This window comes from Microcebus murinus, chromosome 9, assembly GCF_040939455.1.
Source record: "Microcebus murinus isolate Inina chromosome 9, M.murinus_Inina_mat1.0, whole genome shotgun sequence".
NCBI classification, from domain to species: domain Eukaryota; kingdom Metazoa; phylum Chordata; class Mammalia; order Primates; family Cheirogaleidae; genus Microcebus; species Microcebus murinus.
In genome coordinates, this window is record NC_134112.1 from 35,793,089 (window position 1) to 35,811,512 (window position 18,424).

At 35.1% G+C, this 18,424-nt stretch overlaps 1 protein-coding gene across 5 annotated transcripts in view; it reads left to right on the plus strand.

Annotated features, from left to right (window-relative positions):
- DGKB (diacylglycerol kinase beta) overlaps nucleotides 1-18,424 on the plus strand; it is a 660,304-nt gene that overhangs the window by 196,163 nt on the left and 445,717 nt on the right. For all 5 annotated transcript variants that reach the window (XM_012741949.3, XM_012741953.3, XM_012741952.3 and 2 more), the window contains 3 exons: nucleotides 7,483-7,600; nucleotides 9,650-9,738; nucleotides 9,820-9,936. In XM_012741949.3, coding sequence (XP_012597403.1) covers nucleotides 7,483-7,600; nucleotides 9,650-9,738; nucleotides 9,820-9,936 — 324 coding nt within the window. The remainder of the gene's footprint in view (nucleotides 1-7,482; nucleotides 7,601-9,649; nucleotides 9,739-9,819; nucleotides 9,937-18,424) is intronic.

Here is an 18,424-nt window from a genome sequence, read left to right on the forward strand (position 1 = left end):
TACAAATGAGATTAGAGTTTAGGAATATATATCAATTTAGGAATAAATAAATGGGCTTTAGTACTTTAGCATTTGTTTCTTTTTTACCTGGATCTTCTAATCCTTTTACTCTCCATTTAATCTTACTTTTCATGAGGCCTATGGCATTTTAGACATGATCAGAGGAAGGAAAATTTTAAAAAAACATCTTAATAGGTGATAGAAGGGGAAATTACCCTTAAAATAATTTATCGAAACAAAAGGTAATAAATATAGATATTATTGTTCATAAATACATATTTGTATACCTTAAAAATTAATGAAACAGTTATTTCCTTGTACCTGATGTTTTTATACTACACATATAGATTAGATACACATAATTTGGTATCATTTTATACTGCCTTGTAATATGTCTCCACATTATAGGTATGTATTTAATTGTTCATGTACCTTATGACAAAAGCACTATGTAAATTATATTACTGGGAGAAAACAAAAAGAAAACTGACAAAATATTAACTTCTTAGGGTTTAGTATAGACACTATACTGAAAAATAGTTGTCAGATGACTCTAGTCAGGAAGTTCCAATAATAATGGTTCCCAGAAAGATAATATAAAATTTTTAATGGTAAAATTTGTGTATTCTAAGTATTTATGGAAATTCTCGTATGAAAGAAGAAAGGAAGATGCAGTAATAATTAAGGAAGCTGTTTGGTAGTGAGAGGTGGGACAGAAAAGTGCAAAAAGGAAGAGTTAGTCACCTACATTTTAAATATCATGGAAAGTTTTTGAAATGATGTTTTTCTTTGGAAACTATTGTTTAGAAATTCTTTCACATTTAATTTACAAATTTAGATATTTGTGAAGTTGTTAAAATAGCATGGGTAATGTAGTCTACAAATTTATATGGATCTAACCCAACATATTTCAAACAAATACAATACTTCATTAGTTTCTAATATAACAGTAAGTTTATTTCAATTGGATGACAATTCTTTATCTTTAATATACACTCTTCATTATATGTAATGTACTTTATAATTATATTTATAAACTATTATTTTATGTTTTTGGTAAAAAGGGGAATTTTTTCGAGCCAACTAGGAGAAATCAATTTAGGGTTTTATAACAATGATCAAAGCTGTGTTCCAGAGTTGTGTTACCAGTAATTGCCACTAGATGACAGAGCTACATTATTTTAACATTAAAAAGGCACCTTAAATATTAGGAGATCAGGTTTTTTCCCCCTGAGAAGAACAACTCTGAAAGAACAAATTTCCCTTTTCTTTCATTTTTTTTTAAAGAATAAACCAACCTTATTTTAAATTGTCTTAAAAAAATATACAGCCATATAATCGTCTGTAATGATCCCAAAATAGAGCATCTACTTTTTGAAACAGCTCTTTTTAATTCTAAGGCATGGTAATTGTTTTACAAAGCAGGAGTGACACCAAGACAACTGAGTGATGAGAGCCTTTTTAGTAATTGAGATTTATTTCCTATGTGTAGGCAGTTAATGTGGTACATTATTACCTGTAGAGAATTTGATCCATGGTGCCATTCCCCTCCCCTTTGCTTATTAAATTGGAAATCTAGATACTGTGGCTTGAAGTTCGCCATTTATTGCAAAGCCTGTCTTGTTATGTTGTCCTATATATTCTTGTCTGTTGTCAATTATGAGCTTGGGGAGTAGATTCTAATTGAGAGTGCATGTTAAATACCACAGTGTATTTGAAAGTGACTGTAGTGTCCTAGCCAAATTACACAGATCAGAATGTCGTCCTTGGAGAGTAATGCAAGGCACAACAGTTATAATTTCATTGTAGTTTATTGTTCTCCATGAGCAGCTTTATTTTAAAGAATATCTGTTTTAGTACGAAAATCATAAATGTAATTTATTAGGAATCAATTCTATACGAAATACTAGAGAGGAGGAGTTATTTCTTTTACAAGAGGATCTTCAAACTCTATAATATCCAAGATGAATTGGTGAGAAATGGTATAGTCTTGGTGTCTCCTACATCTGAAGGAAAATTGAGAATTTGGATGGCTTTGTTATTCTGATGATCACAATAAAAATTATACACAAGACTTATTTATTCTTCTTTCAGTATTCATCTCATTGAACAATTGTTTTTAATAAACATCTTGTTTAATGTACCTTGTTGTTGATAAATAACTGTATTACCAATAGACTTTGCTGCAGTGATTGGAAACTTTATAAAGGGACAGATATTAAATAATTCAGCTTTGGGACCATAAGTTCTTTGTTACAGCTGCTCAGCTCTGCTGTATGGCAAAAATGCAGTTACAGATATGTAAATGAACCAGCAAAGCTATGTTCCAATAAAACTTTATTTATAAAAACAGGTTACTGGCCAGATTTGAGCCAACATCATAGTTTGCCAACCGCTGATCTATTATTCTGTCATATTACAAACAGAAAGAGTTTTAATTTATTTTTAATCATTCAGGAGAAATGAATCTGATACCTTTTACTTAGTAAAATCAGGCAACCACAGCAAGACATGAGGAGTAATGGAAAGATAGCATAGAATCAGTGAACTTCATCAAATTGATCTTCACTGTGGCTCTATTATTGACTAACTAGGTCTTTTGTGTTGGGCAGTTGCCCTCTCTGGAAAAAAGAAAAGAAGTTAGCCAACAACATGCCTTTTCTTCTAATACTCTTTCAGTTTAAACATTTCTTTTCCAAGACGAGCACAGTGATTAATAATATCTTGACTTATGATATCTATAATTTTTTATCATCAATGAATTTTTCAAGGAAAATTCCTAAATTCATATTATCATTAAAATAGGAATACACATGCAAGCAGTAGTCTCACTTGAAAACAGGATACCTTAACTTCTTGATTGTAGATTGTTGTGCCCACATCCAGCCTGTATGGGTTTTGAAAGAATTTATATTTTGATATCACAATGTGTGCTCAAAGAATCCTGATCTTTAATCCCCATATGTAATTTAAGCTTTGCCTTTGGTTGAGATGGTTTAGGATACATTTTTTTTTTTTTTGCCCTTTCTCTATTAAATGAAATGCAGTGTGTTCTCTGATGAAATTTCTGAGTGATAGAGAGTAGAAGATGATGTAATTTTAGTAGATTAAGGAAGAAAGTGTATTTAGGAAACTGATATTTTACACTCTAATTTTAAAACTTTTAATTGGATTGAGAGTTTTTGTTCTGCTTTCTATAAATTGCTCAATCTAGAAAGGAGTTATGAGACTGAATAAATACAACACAACAATTCTTGAGATTCCAGTTTAGGTAATTCGAGGAAAATGACTATGTAGTGTAACCTGCTGTCGAGTTTGCATTTGAGCCTCGGGACTGGCAGGGTCCCAGCCTGACCTCAGACAGTGTGGTCTGGAGATGACCAGTTGATTACAATTCCACTCAGAATTTTAAAACTTCTCTCTGCGTTCTCCTTGCCTGGACCTAATATAGTTCATCTTTTTGTCTAAAAGAACAGTTTCTTTCATATTGTTATAATGTTTTGGAGACCCTGAACAAAAATGTAAGATAATTTAATGGTCCTTATTATTTAATGAGTTGGAATTAATTTGCAACATTAGCTCTTCTATGCGTTATAAGTTAAATCTGTTGAAACACAGCTTGCTGTGGGGGTAGGACCATTCAGGCTAGGGCATCAGTGAAATTTCTCCTTGAAGTCTTATGAAAATGAGATATTATTTATAGTAGCCCTCATTGACTTGAAGATTTTATGTGATCTTAGGAGTATTTAGGGAAAAACTAAAACTTTAGAAATCGCTAGGATAATGAAATAGGTTTCAAAAGTTCCAAAGAGATTCTTTCCTTTGAAATATCCCTTTGACTTCCAGGGAAGTTAGAGTTGAGGAAGCACGGAAAGCTCCTTCTCAGCATGGACTTGTCTAGGATCCATTAAGCATTTCTCTCTGTCATAAGCACAGAACTGAACTGCTTCATTATAACATACAATGTTATGTCTCGTAATGACAAGAAAGAACAAATTTTTTTATGAAATGAAGTGTAGTCAACCTCCAAATATGCCTCTCAATTCTTTTGGCTAAAACATTGGGGTGTTACACAACTCAACCCAATGATGGTAATAATATTTGCTGTTTATATAACACCAGTCTTCTGAGGAGCTAAATTAGTTTCACAGGTATTGTATAATGAAACCTCACACCATGGCCTGGGAAAGGAAAGTGAGTACTTTCATTTCATTAGAAAGAAAGATAAGAAAAAAGGTGAAATGGCTTATCCACATTTTCATAGTAGGCCAGGAATCAAGCCTTTTGAATTCCCTGTTTATTTCTTTTTTAATAAAAAAAATGAATTCTTGGCAATAAATATTTATTTGCAATAGAAGTACTAATAGGAATGTGCTCTACTGACTGATAGAATATAAGAGACAGATTCTTCCCCTCCACCACTAAGTTTACCATCTAAATTAGACAAACAAGACAAGACATGAAAATACAAAGAGTTGGAGTATAATTTGCACTGCTGAGAAGTAGTTGGCTCCTGGTTTCAATTTCTTCTCTTAAAGAAGTCACATACATATTTCATCCCTTGCATATTTTGGCAATATCTCCGGCTAAGAGCTATAAAGCTATTTAATTTGTGTTTGGTAAAGCATTTTATGCCTGGGTAATGGATTTGTACATCAGTTGCAGCCTGTAACATGGCTAAGTGTTCTGATTGACAGAACACCCACATTCAGACTTGTTTATTTTTTGATAAGGAAAATGCCAGCTAACTTAGTCCATATGTGCTCTTTAAAGGATAAGGCTTATTCACATGTAATGGACAATCATTTAAAAATAAAATGACAAGATTATAAGAACAGTAATGCATATGAAAATTAGATTTTCCCCCTTTCTTCTTTTATTTAAAAATGTTTTTAAGAATTTAACTATTGCTTTTACAATATATTATTTTTTTAAAATTAATCCAATACTTAAACTTTCAGGGTGTTTAAATTTTATTCAAGAGAATAAAAATTTTAAAATATAGATTGCTATTGCAATATAGATTGCATGCTATTCGCATTGTGAATCAACTAGAGATCTAATGACTCACACAAACAGAACAGGATTCAGAAATTACCACAAAGCCTGTTTCTTAAGATTTGGAAGAAAATGGAAACACCTATGTTTTCTGAAATTCTCTCCATGACTCCTTCTGTATACCTACTTTTGTGGAGAGCTGGTTAGTCTCTTGTCAGAAAGGCAAATCTGAGCATTATCAAGAAATTTAAAGGGCCTGAGATTTACTCTACCTGCAAGTGAAGGTGTTAGCAGCTTGCCACAGTTTCATGGATGCTGGCAGAGAACATGAGATCGTGAGTCAGAAACAATGGACTTTATTATTCATGGCAAAGCAAGCAACAGGAGCTTCATATTTGAGCCAGTTCACCTTGCCCTCATGGGGATGATAGAGCATCACCCAAGTAATTGCTATGCATAACATCAGAGCTTGGAAACCTTGGCTTAGGAAAACTAAATCTGTTATGTGCCATGACAAACCTGTTTAACCTTTGTTCAGAAGGGAGAGATTATCTTTATTCCATTGGACAGTAAGTAAACCTCCCCTCTCCTCTGTAGGGAGACACATCTCTTTTGTCCAAGGTTGTTTGTTATTCAAATATCTTTGAAAAGAAAGCCTGGGGAAAAAAAGAGATAGTGCTTCTGCTTGCAAAACATGCAGAAATTCAAGAGATCCATGGAGAATTATCTCCCAGGAAGCATTTTCATTAATGTTTCATATTATGATGCAAATTTGACATTTCTGGTTCTAATGTAAGAATTAGTTACTATATATTTCCTCTGGTAATACAAATCTAGTGGCTTACCTCTTGACTGGGAATAGGAAAAAGTGGTTAGGACCATTATAATTCACATTTTATAATCAAGAGAAGCACGATGATCAGGATATGTTTATATTGTCACACTGCTATAGAGTTAATATTAGTGCTCTAGCACATAGTAGATGCTCAGAAAATTATTAGGTAAATGTATTCTAAGATACATGACAACTTGGCTTACCTCAAAACTTAAAACCTTTAATGATTTCAATAGAATAAATAAATAATAAATAAATAAAACAGTAAATAATGTCTGATATTAATCAGAGTTTGATACAATTTATGGATGGTGTACAAAGAATATGTTTTAAGGGAGGGAATGATGGCAACAAAAGTAATAGTATACTGATATTTTGACCTTCTTGTAAGGGGTTCAAGAGATTCATAAGCATCAAAGTATTTCATTAAATGCAATTAATTAATTAAGAGAGTCTCATTCTGTTACTCAAGCTGGAGTACAGTGGTACAATCATAGCTCACTGCAGCCTCAAACTTCTGTGTTTAAGTAATCCTCCCAAGTAGCTGGGACTACAGGCACATACCACCATGCCTGGCTAATTTTTAAATTTTTACTGTTGTAGAGACAGGTTCTTGATATGTTGCCCAGGCTGGTCTAGAACTTCTGGCTTCAAGCGCTCCTCCCGCCTCAGCCTCTCAAAATGCTAGGATTACAGGCACGAACCACCATGCCCTGCCCATTTTATCTTTATCTTGAAAAATGTGAATGTGATTAAACACACATTATAGAAGTAGCTATTATGATATCATATAGAGTTTTACTTAGATGAGTAAAAAACAGTATTACAGTATTTGGCTGAAGTGAACTTAATCTAAATTCAAGGTTTTATTGTGGCAAATAACTATAGTGATCATTATAAATAAATACAGTAATACAGTTTTAATGTTTTTACCATCATTCTGTGAGAATAAAATCATTCATATTTTATAAAAAGAGGGTAAACAAACTGGTAACATAATTAGGTCCTTTAAAAGTTTTTTTCTTAAAATTTATTATTTGAGATCTATAATGATATATTAATATAAATTATAATACAGTATAAGGAATCCTCACACAAAGCCCTAAAATAACCCCAATGAGTTTTATGTATTGCTTTTCCTACCCCATCCCATTCTTCTGTCTTTTTCCATGACCTAATCACTATCTTGAATTTTGCATATTCCTACTACCAAGCAAAGGGCTAATAAAGTCTTTGAAAGTTTTCATTTAATCAGGCTCTTCCACTCAAGAGTAATTTCTCTCTATTCATTTATTTGTTTACAAAATTTCACTAAAGATAAGGTAGTTAAAGGTGAGGTAGACACATCCCTTTTCCTAAGGAGAGCTCAGTTTGGCAGGTCATTACGATGGTTTGGGGTGTGCTGTCAAAGTGTTGATATTCGACAAGAATTTGTGAGTTGCTATAGCATCGGCGATTTGTTAGCACTATCTCATTCCACTCGAGCACATGTGTTTTTCTTAAGACTCTGTGGTGATCTTGGAGAAAGTCAGAGATGAAATAACAGATTGTCTTCACATGCTTCAGTCCTGCTCTGAATTTTATTGGCACTTACATCTTCCACTGTTTATTTCATTAAGTGAAATCTGTTTCTCCTACGTCCTGTGCAGAATGTGAAGGATGATGGACAGCACGTGTGGCGACTCAAACACTTTAACAAACCTGCCTACTGCAACCTGTGCCTGAACATGCTGATTGGCGTGGGGAAGCAGGGCCTTTGCTGTTCCTGTGAGTACGTTTGCTCTGCCTGGACGTCATCACCTTGAGTGAGGACAGGCTGATTTCATGGAATAGTCCTATCTGTAGATGGAGACCTAAGAAGCCATCCAGACCGTCCCTGTACCTATGATTTATGTTTTCCCGTAGTGTGATTTTTTTTTTTTTTTTTTTTGAGACAGAGTCTCACTTTCTTGCCTAGGCTAGAGTGAGTGCCGTGGCGTCAGCCTAGCTCACAGCAACCTCAAACTCCTGGGCTTAAGCAATCCTACTGCCTCAGCCTCCCGAGTTGCTGGGACTACAGGCACGAGCCACCATGCCCGGCTAATTTTTATATATATATATATATATATATATATATATATATATATATATATATATATTAGATGGCCAATTAATTTCTTTCTATTTTTATAGTAGAGACGGGGTCTCGCTCAGGCTGGTTTTGAACTCCTGACCTTGAGCAATCCGTCCGCCTCGGCCTCCCAGAGTGCTAGGATTACAAGCGTGAGCCACCGCGCCCGGCCCTGTAGTGTGATTTTTGAATGCTAAGATTACCCTATTTTTACATTTCTTCAGTTTTGGGACACCCTCCCCTTGGAAAACAACAAAGTACATTTTCCAATACTTTAGCCATTTTTTCCTACTGTAGTTTAATGTATTCATGATTCCCATTTCTTCTTGAAGATTTCCACTAACTTCTCATATTTATATCTTCCTCATGTTTGTCTTTTTCCCAAGTTAGCTACTTTATTCACATGGGCTTCTTATAATGAGTCAATTCCTTCAGATCTTTGAAAAAAATTCACGTTAATTGATTAGAAATAGATTTCCTTTCAAATTAAGAAATCGCAAGGAATACAAACTAATTTTATACCTCAAGCATATTATTTTGAATACTATCATAAAGAAATTCTTCATATGTGGTTAATAGATATTGGAATTCAAAGCATTGATGCTTCATAAGTTGTGACCATATTTTAAATTTCATCTAACTCATCTTTGCAATTTTCATTTTATTCTATTACTTCAGTACTGCCAATTAGAATTCTTTAATAGTGTATACAACAGTGAATTTATTAAATCACCTAAGTATTTTTAAATCTACAGCATATCTGCCTGAGAAAATTTTGCATTCCCTGCTGTTCCTGTTAAATAGATATTAGACCCTCCTTACTTAAGTTTGAAGTTCTCCATTAATCCATCAATTTATCTCTCCATGTCCTTTATTTACTATGCATGGAATCAGGCAAGAAATTAGATTAAATTAGATGCACAAAAATGGGATGTGTCTAAGGAACTTGACAGCTTTAGTAACTCCATACATAATTGCTAATTGTATTCAGGATCGAACCATAAAAAATGTGAAGATGCCAAAAAAGTATATGTATCCACACATATATATTTGTTTGTTTATATGTGTGTGTGTGTATAAATACATGTCTGAACATAAACATTAATTTTTGCATTTATGTACCCTATTCTGCCTAGTGAAAGTTGCTCCTTTTGGACAATGCCATGATGGCAAGTGAGGGATGAACTTTTACTGAAGGCCTGGCATGTATGATGAAATCTATTCTGTGGAAAAAGACTAATCAGCCATTTAAGGTTTAGATAAATCAATAGACAAAATAGCATAAACTCATGGGCTTTTATTCCCATGCCTGCCAGCTGCTCTCATGCCTATACTTTGTAAAATATAGATTTCTTCCTTCTAGCAAATGACACTAAGCCATTTGGCAGTCATCAATTTGTCTTTAATATTTTTGTCATCTGGGAATATTGTGAAAAATTTGAGTGAGGACTGATTTAATTAAGCATTTCCTGCTATGCCATGATAGAGGAGTCTTGGTTTTTTACATGCATAATATTTCCTGTACTAATTGGCCTTTTGTATTCTATGGTAGAAACAGTCGACTTGGGCTTTTCCTTGATGTGGCTGATTGGATTGATTAGGGAGCAGTGGATATGAAATAAGGTTCTGTTAATGTCATTCTTTCCCTATGAAATTGCAATCAGGACCAGGATTAGCTCTGAATTTGTGTACCTGTTTCCTTTCAGTCTGCAAGTACACAGTCCATGAACGCTGTGTGGCTAGAGCACCTCCCTCTTGCATCAAGACCTATGTGAAGTCCAAAAAGAACACTGATGTAAGTTTGTGGCCATGCTTGCTTTCTGAAGGTGGTAAGTTTCAATGCCTCCTCTCATCACAATATGTTATTCTGTTCTAGGTCATGCATCACTACTGGGTTGAAGGCAACTGTCCAACCAAGTGTGATAAGTGCCACAAAACGGTTAAATGTTACCAAGGCCTGACAGGACTGCATTGTGTTTGGTGTCAGATCACAGTGAGTAATATTTGAAAACAAATCCCAGCAATCACTCACATTGAAGACTTTGTATCCCATGCTTTCTGAGAGTCCCACCTTGGAAGGGTTTCCTGAACTTTACAATTCACTTAGAACCTTAGAAGCTTCTTATTTCATCTGGCTTGCAAAGAGATAGGACCGGAATCAGATTTGTTTTCATACAACACAGAATGTCGGAGCTGGTGACAACCTAAGAGCTGATACAATCATATGGTTATCAAACTGTGTACCTTGGAGCTCTAGAGGTTCCCAGGAAGGATAATCAAAGGCCATGGCTAGGAGTAGGCAATGAGAGCTGGGTGCTGACTGGGTAGAGCTCAGCTCCCCGTCACCCCACAACCCTATTTTGCAAGGGTTTTCTGTTTTACATATTATAAATTAATTTTAATCACAGTATCCATGGGATTTAAATGGGTAGAAAAATGAACAATGTGGTGCAATGATTTAATTATATAGTGAAGACACTAAGCCCAAAAATGTTAAGCAAATTGTCCTTGATCACATGGCTAGGTAGAAATGGAAATAGGCCATATTTCATGTTATTATGATGCTCCTAAGCACTCATTTTACCCTTCTTTCCAACATGTTGTTGCCTTTTTCCTTCAGTTAAATCTTAAATTAGAGGATAAGAGATCTTGATGTAAATGCTAGTTATTAATGGTGTTCACAATTAAGAAAGAAGAGATAAATTTGTCTTTCCTGGGAAACTTTAGGACTCTACCTGATTTGGATGATTGTCAAAGCTGGTTTCAAATAACTTTTGAAATAAATGCAGTTGTTAGATGGTACCTTTACTGTTATATGTTTAATTTCTGGAAATTGATTAATATCATACATTTCTAGAATAGCTATTTTTGATCATGTAGTACAAAAACATTTATGGAAACTGGAGCGTTGTGTCTCTGGTATAGTGTTTGAGTACTCCTGTTACAGGAGTAATGTTTTTGCTTTTGTCAGAATAAAACAGTAGGAGACAGTAAATCATTTAAGCAAATAAATTTCTCTATAGTGCTCCCCCCAATGCCTCACTCCCAATGCACAGATTAAACAATTTTCTTAAATACTCACACATAAACACACACATACACAGGATAATGAGAAAAACAAACTGACTTACATCTCAAAAATATAATTAAGTCCTTTTTTTAAAATGAACACATGTTCTTCAATCATTTTCAGCTATTACTCAGTTAAATTATAGTTACATTTGAAATTTTCTTAATTATGAAAGATAGTTTTATTTTTTTAAATGTTTGGTTATTATAATAAAATGTCTAACAATGATTTAAATTACACACATGAATTACTCAAACATATTGAATTCTCAGTTTTAACAAGACCACAACTATTTTATTTTTTTATAAAATTCATGCATATTAAAAAAGTTAGATTTTTTTTTGCCAACCATTTACAAAAATAGGTAGTTTTTGTTTTAGATCTTTTAGCAGGCTGTCTCTTATTTTTTCCATATAGTGCATCTTTCACTAGTTATATTTTAACTTTGACATAAGCTGAGATTGGAGAATATCAGAATACATTATTTTATATTTCAAATTATTTTTCTATTCTTTATAAATCCCAAATGTAATGTCTTAGGTTTATTATTCATATTTTTTAATTTCTTAAAAAAAATCAGTGTTTTTAAAGGTATACTCAGCTTAAGCACACTAGGCTTTTAGAACTTTTAGAATTTTCTTTATTTGATTCCTCTTCTCTTTTCCCCATTTAATCTCATGAAGTTCTGTCTTCTGTCCTGTCCATTCTGTGGGGATCACTGTCCTCAATGTTACCATTGCTATTGGTCTCTTATTGGTATTCAAGGCATCTTAAAATTCTTTAATTCCTTGTTTTGTATTCCATTTTGTTTTTTTCATTCTCTTCCTTTTGTTTTTGTTCCTCTCATCTGTGACTTCAAAATCTACCCCTAGCCCTACAACTCACAAGTTATACATTCGTCTTTGGTCTTGATCCTGGCCCTAGCTTTACATGAAATGAGATAGTTCCTTTTAAAGGAAAGAGGGTATCACTTCTAAATAAACGGGCACTGTATGCTGGACTTTCGGAAGGCCTTTCTGAATGGATTACATGGGGAATAGATTATAGAGAGAAACAGAGAGAATGAAGCTTGGCTTCATTTCAGGGTTTTTCCAAAAGCCATTACTTCCTTTTATATATGACTTCTGGAAGTTGCTTGAGTGTTGTAAGTCAGACCAACTAGATTCTTAAGATCACCTCTGTCACTTACTGGTTGTGCTATCTTGTGCCATATGTGGAATCGGTTTGGGACAATTTCTTAATTTGTAATATGGAGTTAATGGTACCTAATTTATAGGATTATATGAGGATTCAAGAGTTAGAAAATCTGTGTAGATGTGTTTAGGACAAGACCGCACACATAGTAAATGCCCCGTAAGTAAAACTTAGTAAGAATTAGGGTAAATACTATATGGCTGCATAAAACTCACCCCTGGTGCCCAGAGGGCACTCCATGAACAGCACTCATGTCATTTCTCTCTCACCTCTGGAAAGATCTGTAGTTGCCCAGTCTAAAGCAGAACAGCACCTGCATTACTAAAAGAATTCACAATCATGTGGTCCTGAAACTTTACTAACCCCTTAGCCAAGCTGATTGATTTATTTTCACAAAGAGCAACTCCTACAACTTTTTCATTCTATCCATCATGGGATCATCATGCTTTCAGTCATTGGGAATAAAGTTAGAAATAAATTTCTTTTACTCTTGTCTTTTACCTTTATCTTATGTACACAACCCATCACTGAGTCTTGACATTTCCTACTTAAAATATCTCTCTTAGATATGAGTTTTTGTCTCCACATTCACAGCCCTAGTGCAAGCTCTTAGCACCTCTTGACTAGATTAGAGTCAGAATCTCTTGGCTCATCTCCCTAACAGAAGGTACTTTTCCTATAACGCAGGCTGCATACCACCTCCAGAAAGATCTTCTGAAAATACTAGTTTGTTATCATATGCCATCTTTAGCAACCTATAATAGCTCTGTGATAATAAATGCAGCCCTCAACGCCCCCCTACCTCAACTTGGTTTTTAGTTCCTCAAAAATTCAACCCAAACCTAAGCACATGACCGTACATGTTCCTCCCCTACATACACCCTCTGCTGTGGCTGTGCATGTCTGTGACAGTCCCTTGGGGAGGCCATGTTTCCTTCATGCCCATTATTTTGTCCATCTCGATCCTTTGAACACACCCATCTTAAATTCTAACTCCATGTCAGGAACCAAGTTGAGTTCCTTATCTTCCTTGAAAATTTCCTTGACACTAATATATCCTTTTTCTAAATACTTTGTGTACTTTTATTCCACACCCAATGGAAAGACTGAAATGCTCTTGAGTGGTTTTGGGTCTCATGCTAACATCTGAGCTACTAGACTACGATCTGCTCCAGCTTCAGGTCTATGGTCCACAGTTTTTCCTAATCACCCAAAGTTCTTGGCAGAATGCTGAGTTAGAGAGAGTCCTCAATAAGATCATTCTAAGCACCGATATGCTATTCCTTTTATTGTTAAATATTAAATTTCAAACATATGTCCTATTTAAATTTTGTTTTATCATATCATCCTATGATACTCAAATCTGCATAAGATATGCAAGTAAGTTTAAACACATACCTAAAGATAAAAATCCACCTTTACACCCATTTTTCAGTTAGTACTTGTGGCTTTGCCATATTATACTAGTTTACCATCTTGTTTATATAGTTAGGCTCTTAGAATGAAGTTTTATCTCCTTTTGTAAATCTAAACAATTAAAAACTAAAACCAGGAAGAGCCTAGAAAAACTAGAAAACTACCTTTTAGGCAACCAGTTTTCTGTGCTTTATATTCCAATCCTTTGAGGCAGGCAAATATTTTCCTTGTTTTCTCTTCTCCAACATTCTACCATCCTTAAGATCTTACTACTTATACCTATTCATTTCTGCTAAGAATGTGTTTCTTTGACCTTCTAATTGGAACTTGTTGTGAATTACTCCTGGTCACAGTAAGCTATCCCTAGTCAGGCAGCACTCTCCAGGATGGGTGGTTGGTACATATTATTTGGGATTGACAAATAATGCCTATTTCATAGGTATGAATTATTAACTTTTGGTTTGATATAGGGATATTCCTTTTATTAAAATATTAAGCTCCTAACAGTAATGTTTAAAGGTTTCCATTGGCATTGAAAGGTTTATGACATTTTAGCAGATACCAGCATTTAGGATGCACCCTGACATTGCAGAATATTAGGGCCAACACAGTATATCAACCAAGAAATATGTTTCTCCATATCAGGCCATTAAGTTTTTTTTGAAGAATAATTTGTTTCTCTTTTTTTCCCTCTAAATTCTTATGAACATTTATTTTCTATGCTTCCTCCTTTTGACTTCTTAGATTCTACTGTTTTCTTTTCTGACCAGTACACCCACTCTTTTTTCAACTCTATTCCATAGATACATACTGGCACACACATATACTCATACCCTTTCTTTTTCTTTTTAACTTGAGTTAGCTTTTTCTAATAAACATAGATCTGGCTCTAAATTAGGTGCTACTGGAAGTTGTCGTAAACTCTGAAATTATTTCCAAGTGTTTAATTCACTTCCAGGAAAAGCTGGTTCATATTATAGGACTTTCCTATGTATGAAGCTGAATTTCTTAACATGAATGAGAATTTTGTAACTTATAAAAAATGATGTTAAAATTTCTACATCTAATCTTTAAAAAATACAAAGGTGACTGTGAACATTTTTTTTGTTGTTAATTTAGAAAAACAAGTAACAATTTCTTTTCTTTGGTGCACTATTGGTTCTTTTACTCAAGAGTTAGGAATCATTAATTATCCAGTTAATTTCTATTCTTGATGAGGATCTTTGTATTTAGGATTTTGCTGATTTGGTATCTGGATTATCTTGAAAAAAATTGTCAGTCATCAGTCTTTTATTTACACCGAGAACTCAAATGTGCCTTTTTCTTACATTCTTGTCCATGAAATGTCATGGTAACAGGGTAAAGCAACTTCTTATTGTTGATGTTTGCTTTTTAAAATCTTTCATAAATATACCATCTTTTATAATTTTATTTTATTGACTTTTGCTTTTTGTAAAGACTTTATTTTTTAGAGCAGTTTGAGGTTCACGGTAAAAATGATTATACACTTTTATGCTTGGTATATGGTCCTAGGAACTATAGGTATTTTCACATTGGCTTTCACGTTTTATATTTTGTCCTCAAATATGTCTCTGAGCAATATGGCGCATCAATTAGACTTACTATACAGAATTGACTCCCAGCTTGTAAAATGATCAGTACTTCTAATATTATGTCCTCAGCTTTGACACTTCTGGCTACAAACAATGTTATGGTGTTTATGGCCACCCAAATATATTTACCATCTGCTGGATTCTATCTTAATAAAAGCATAAGGTGTTCCTGCATATTATTAGTTAATGTAAACTTCTTGGTTAGGAGAATTTTCTTATACTAGGTATCCCTGTTTTGCAGGTGATAATATGGTTACCGACCTTCTTATGAACACTACTATTCCATGCTTACATTTCTAGAGGACTGACTTGCAGCTGCCTAAACAAAACTCAGGGATACAGGCCACAGGAGCAATCTAACTGGGGAATTCCATCAAGCTTTGTTTAGCTCTGCAGAGGCCAGTATTTCATGGGACCAATTGTCAGTATTTATACTCTGAAACTCTAAAACCCTAATATAAAGAGTTACCCCTCACACACCCTTGGCAAGCTCATCAACTCATCAACCTGAGAACTCAGTCCTTTCCTTCTGGCTAGGAAACTAGCCTAAATGCCCCAAAGCTGAATTCATTTTATTTTTGCCATATTTTCTTACTTCTGGTAACCCCCAAGTAATGACATAGAGAGCTTAGTTGTCCCTTAACAGTGTCAGTTGCAAATTGTTGGATACACATGGGATGGAGACATGGAGGAGGCTGAGGCCCTCAGGCAGTACATCCATGGTCAGTGTTGGCATGAGACCCAGAGTGCCTTGTCCCCCTGACCTCCACAGTCACATGTGCAGCTTTATACTGTAATCAAGAGTAAAATTCAATAATTTCTTCCACTATACACCCACGGGTTTTTATCTTGGTTCTTGTTATTTGTAGAGGATTCTTAGAATCTGCATTCTTAGTTTTAAATTAGTTTTACAAGATCAAAGAGCAAAAGCTTTTTCTGTATGACATCCGTGGTATAACAGAACCTTTAGATACATCATCTGTCTTTGGTTTTAGCACAGTCTTTTTTTCTTTTTTTAAATTTAACTATTATTATTGAGCAATTGTTAAGTGCAGGGTGCAGGGAGAGGAGACACAGTGGTTGTCCCAGTGTGGTGGGGGGACAACAAGTGAACAGGCAAGGGCCATAAGGGGCAGTGAGCAGGGCGTCCCCAACCCCACCCACATAGCCAGTGGGGGCAGGGAAGGCGAAGGATGATGAGAGCTCAGCTGGTGAGGGGAAGCTGTGGAGGCAAGTGAGAGAGAACAAGGCTGGCTCCTATTCTCCTGCAGGGGGTTGGCATGGGTGGGGTCTATCATGGGTGGGTGAGCTGCTAAAACAGAATACCAGAGACTGGGCAGCTTTAACAACAGACAGTTCTGGAGGCTGGGAAGTCCAAGATCAAGGTGGCAGCAGGTCCTGTGTCTGATAAGGATCTACTTCTTGGTTTGCAAATGGCTGTTTTCTCCTTGTATCTTCACATAGCTGGGAGCCCTTGGATGAAAGGGCTTCACCCTCTGGGCCTCAAGCTTCTCAGATGAGAAGTGGGGATAAGAGTCATGTCTGTGACTGAGCTGCTTACATCTCCCTGGGTCATGGAAGAGGCTGGAGGAGTTGGATTCTCAGGGATCTGGCCCTGGCCCACTCTGATCATCCCCACGGCCTACTTCAGGGGCAGCTCTGCTCTGCTCCCTTGGCCTGAGCCAACCCATCAGTGACAAGGGGTGGGATCTACTTCCTTGCTCTGATCTCCTCTTCTCCATGTCCTTGGGGTTTTAGCACAGTCTTCATAGTGCTTGGCGTATTGGTTTCTTAGGGCTGCTGTAACAAAATGCCATAAAACAGGCGGCTTAAAACAATAGAAATTTATTGTCTCATAGCTCTGGAGGCTGGAAGTCCAAATCCATAGGTCAGCAGTGCCATGCTCCCTCTGAAGACTTGAGGGAAGCATACTTCTCTGCCTCTACCTAGCTTCTGGTAGTGGCCAGAAAACCTTGACAGTCCTCGGACTGCAGCATCAGATCTCCAGTCTCTACCTCTGCCACCACCGGGCCTTCTCCCCTCTGTGACTGTGTGCAGCTTTCCCTCTTCTTACAAGTATTCCAGTCATTAGATTAGAGCCCAACCTACTACAGTACCAATACGTCTTACCTTGAGCACATATACAAAGACCCTATTTCCAAATAAGTTCACATTCACAGTTGAGGGCGAAGTTAGAATTTTGATGTATCATTTCGGGGGACCCAGTGCATTCTACAACACTTCGTAATCTATTATCTCTAAATCCAAACATTCAGTGTCATGATTTCTTCTTAGAAAATTGATTATTAAGTCCAATAAGCTAATGGTACATTTTATACCACTAACTAATTTTATTTTGAGGAAACTGCATTTTAATTCGATGAGAGTGTCAGTTTATTTAGTACTATTGCACATCTGATGGCTACTTTGTTTTCAACACCTCTTGCCTCTTGACAAAGACCAGTGATATCTAATAAACAAAGTCAAACCTTTTTTTTTAATAGAGAACCTTTATATGCCACCGAGAAGCAGACTGCTAATTATGAGTGAATGTGTAAAGATAGTTTTATTTTATGTAATGCAACCTAAGGCACATTAATATTAGTGCAAGTAGCCTTAAGTTCAAGGCAGGGAGTTAGCATGACAATAGTTTTAGATTCTAAGACCACAAAAATACCCTTCCAAAACAATTCTACCACCAATAGTAAATCAACCCTTATTAGAGTCCCATGCTTAGTTAATAATTAATTACTTACAAAGGTAAGTATATTTTAGAAATTTATATAGCCAAGGCTTAAATGGGGTGGCTTTTAGTTCAGAACTGAAAAATGATGTGGCTTTTTTTTCTGTTTTGAACAAGACATGTTATTTTATTAAAATGTATAATTTTTTCTAAAGTATAAATAGTTCATATCAAATTGATATGTACTGGAGGAGGAAGAAACCCCTAGATGCTTTCAAGCAAATATTATTTTATCAAATCTGTATGATTTCAATAAAAACTACCACCTCAATTTAAAAACATCACTATTTAATACACTATGATATAAAACCTTAATTTAAACTTGTGACCAAGGTTGGTAAAAATATCAGTTTGGGTTTATACATGTTGAAAAATAAATAGCACATTATATGATTACACACTAACTTAATGTCGAGCTGATAAATACAATATAAAGATAAATTTC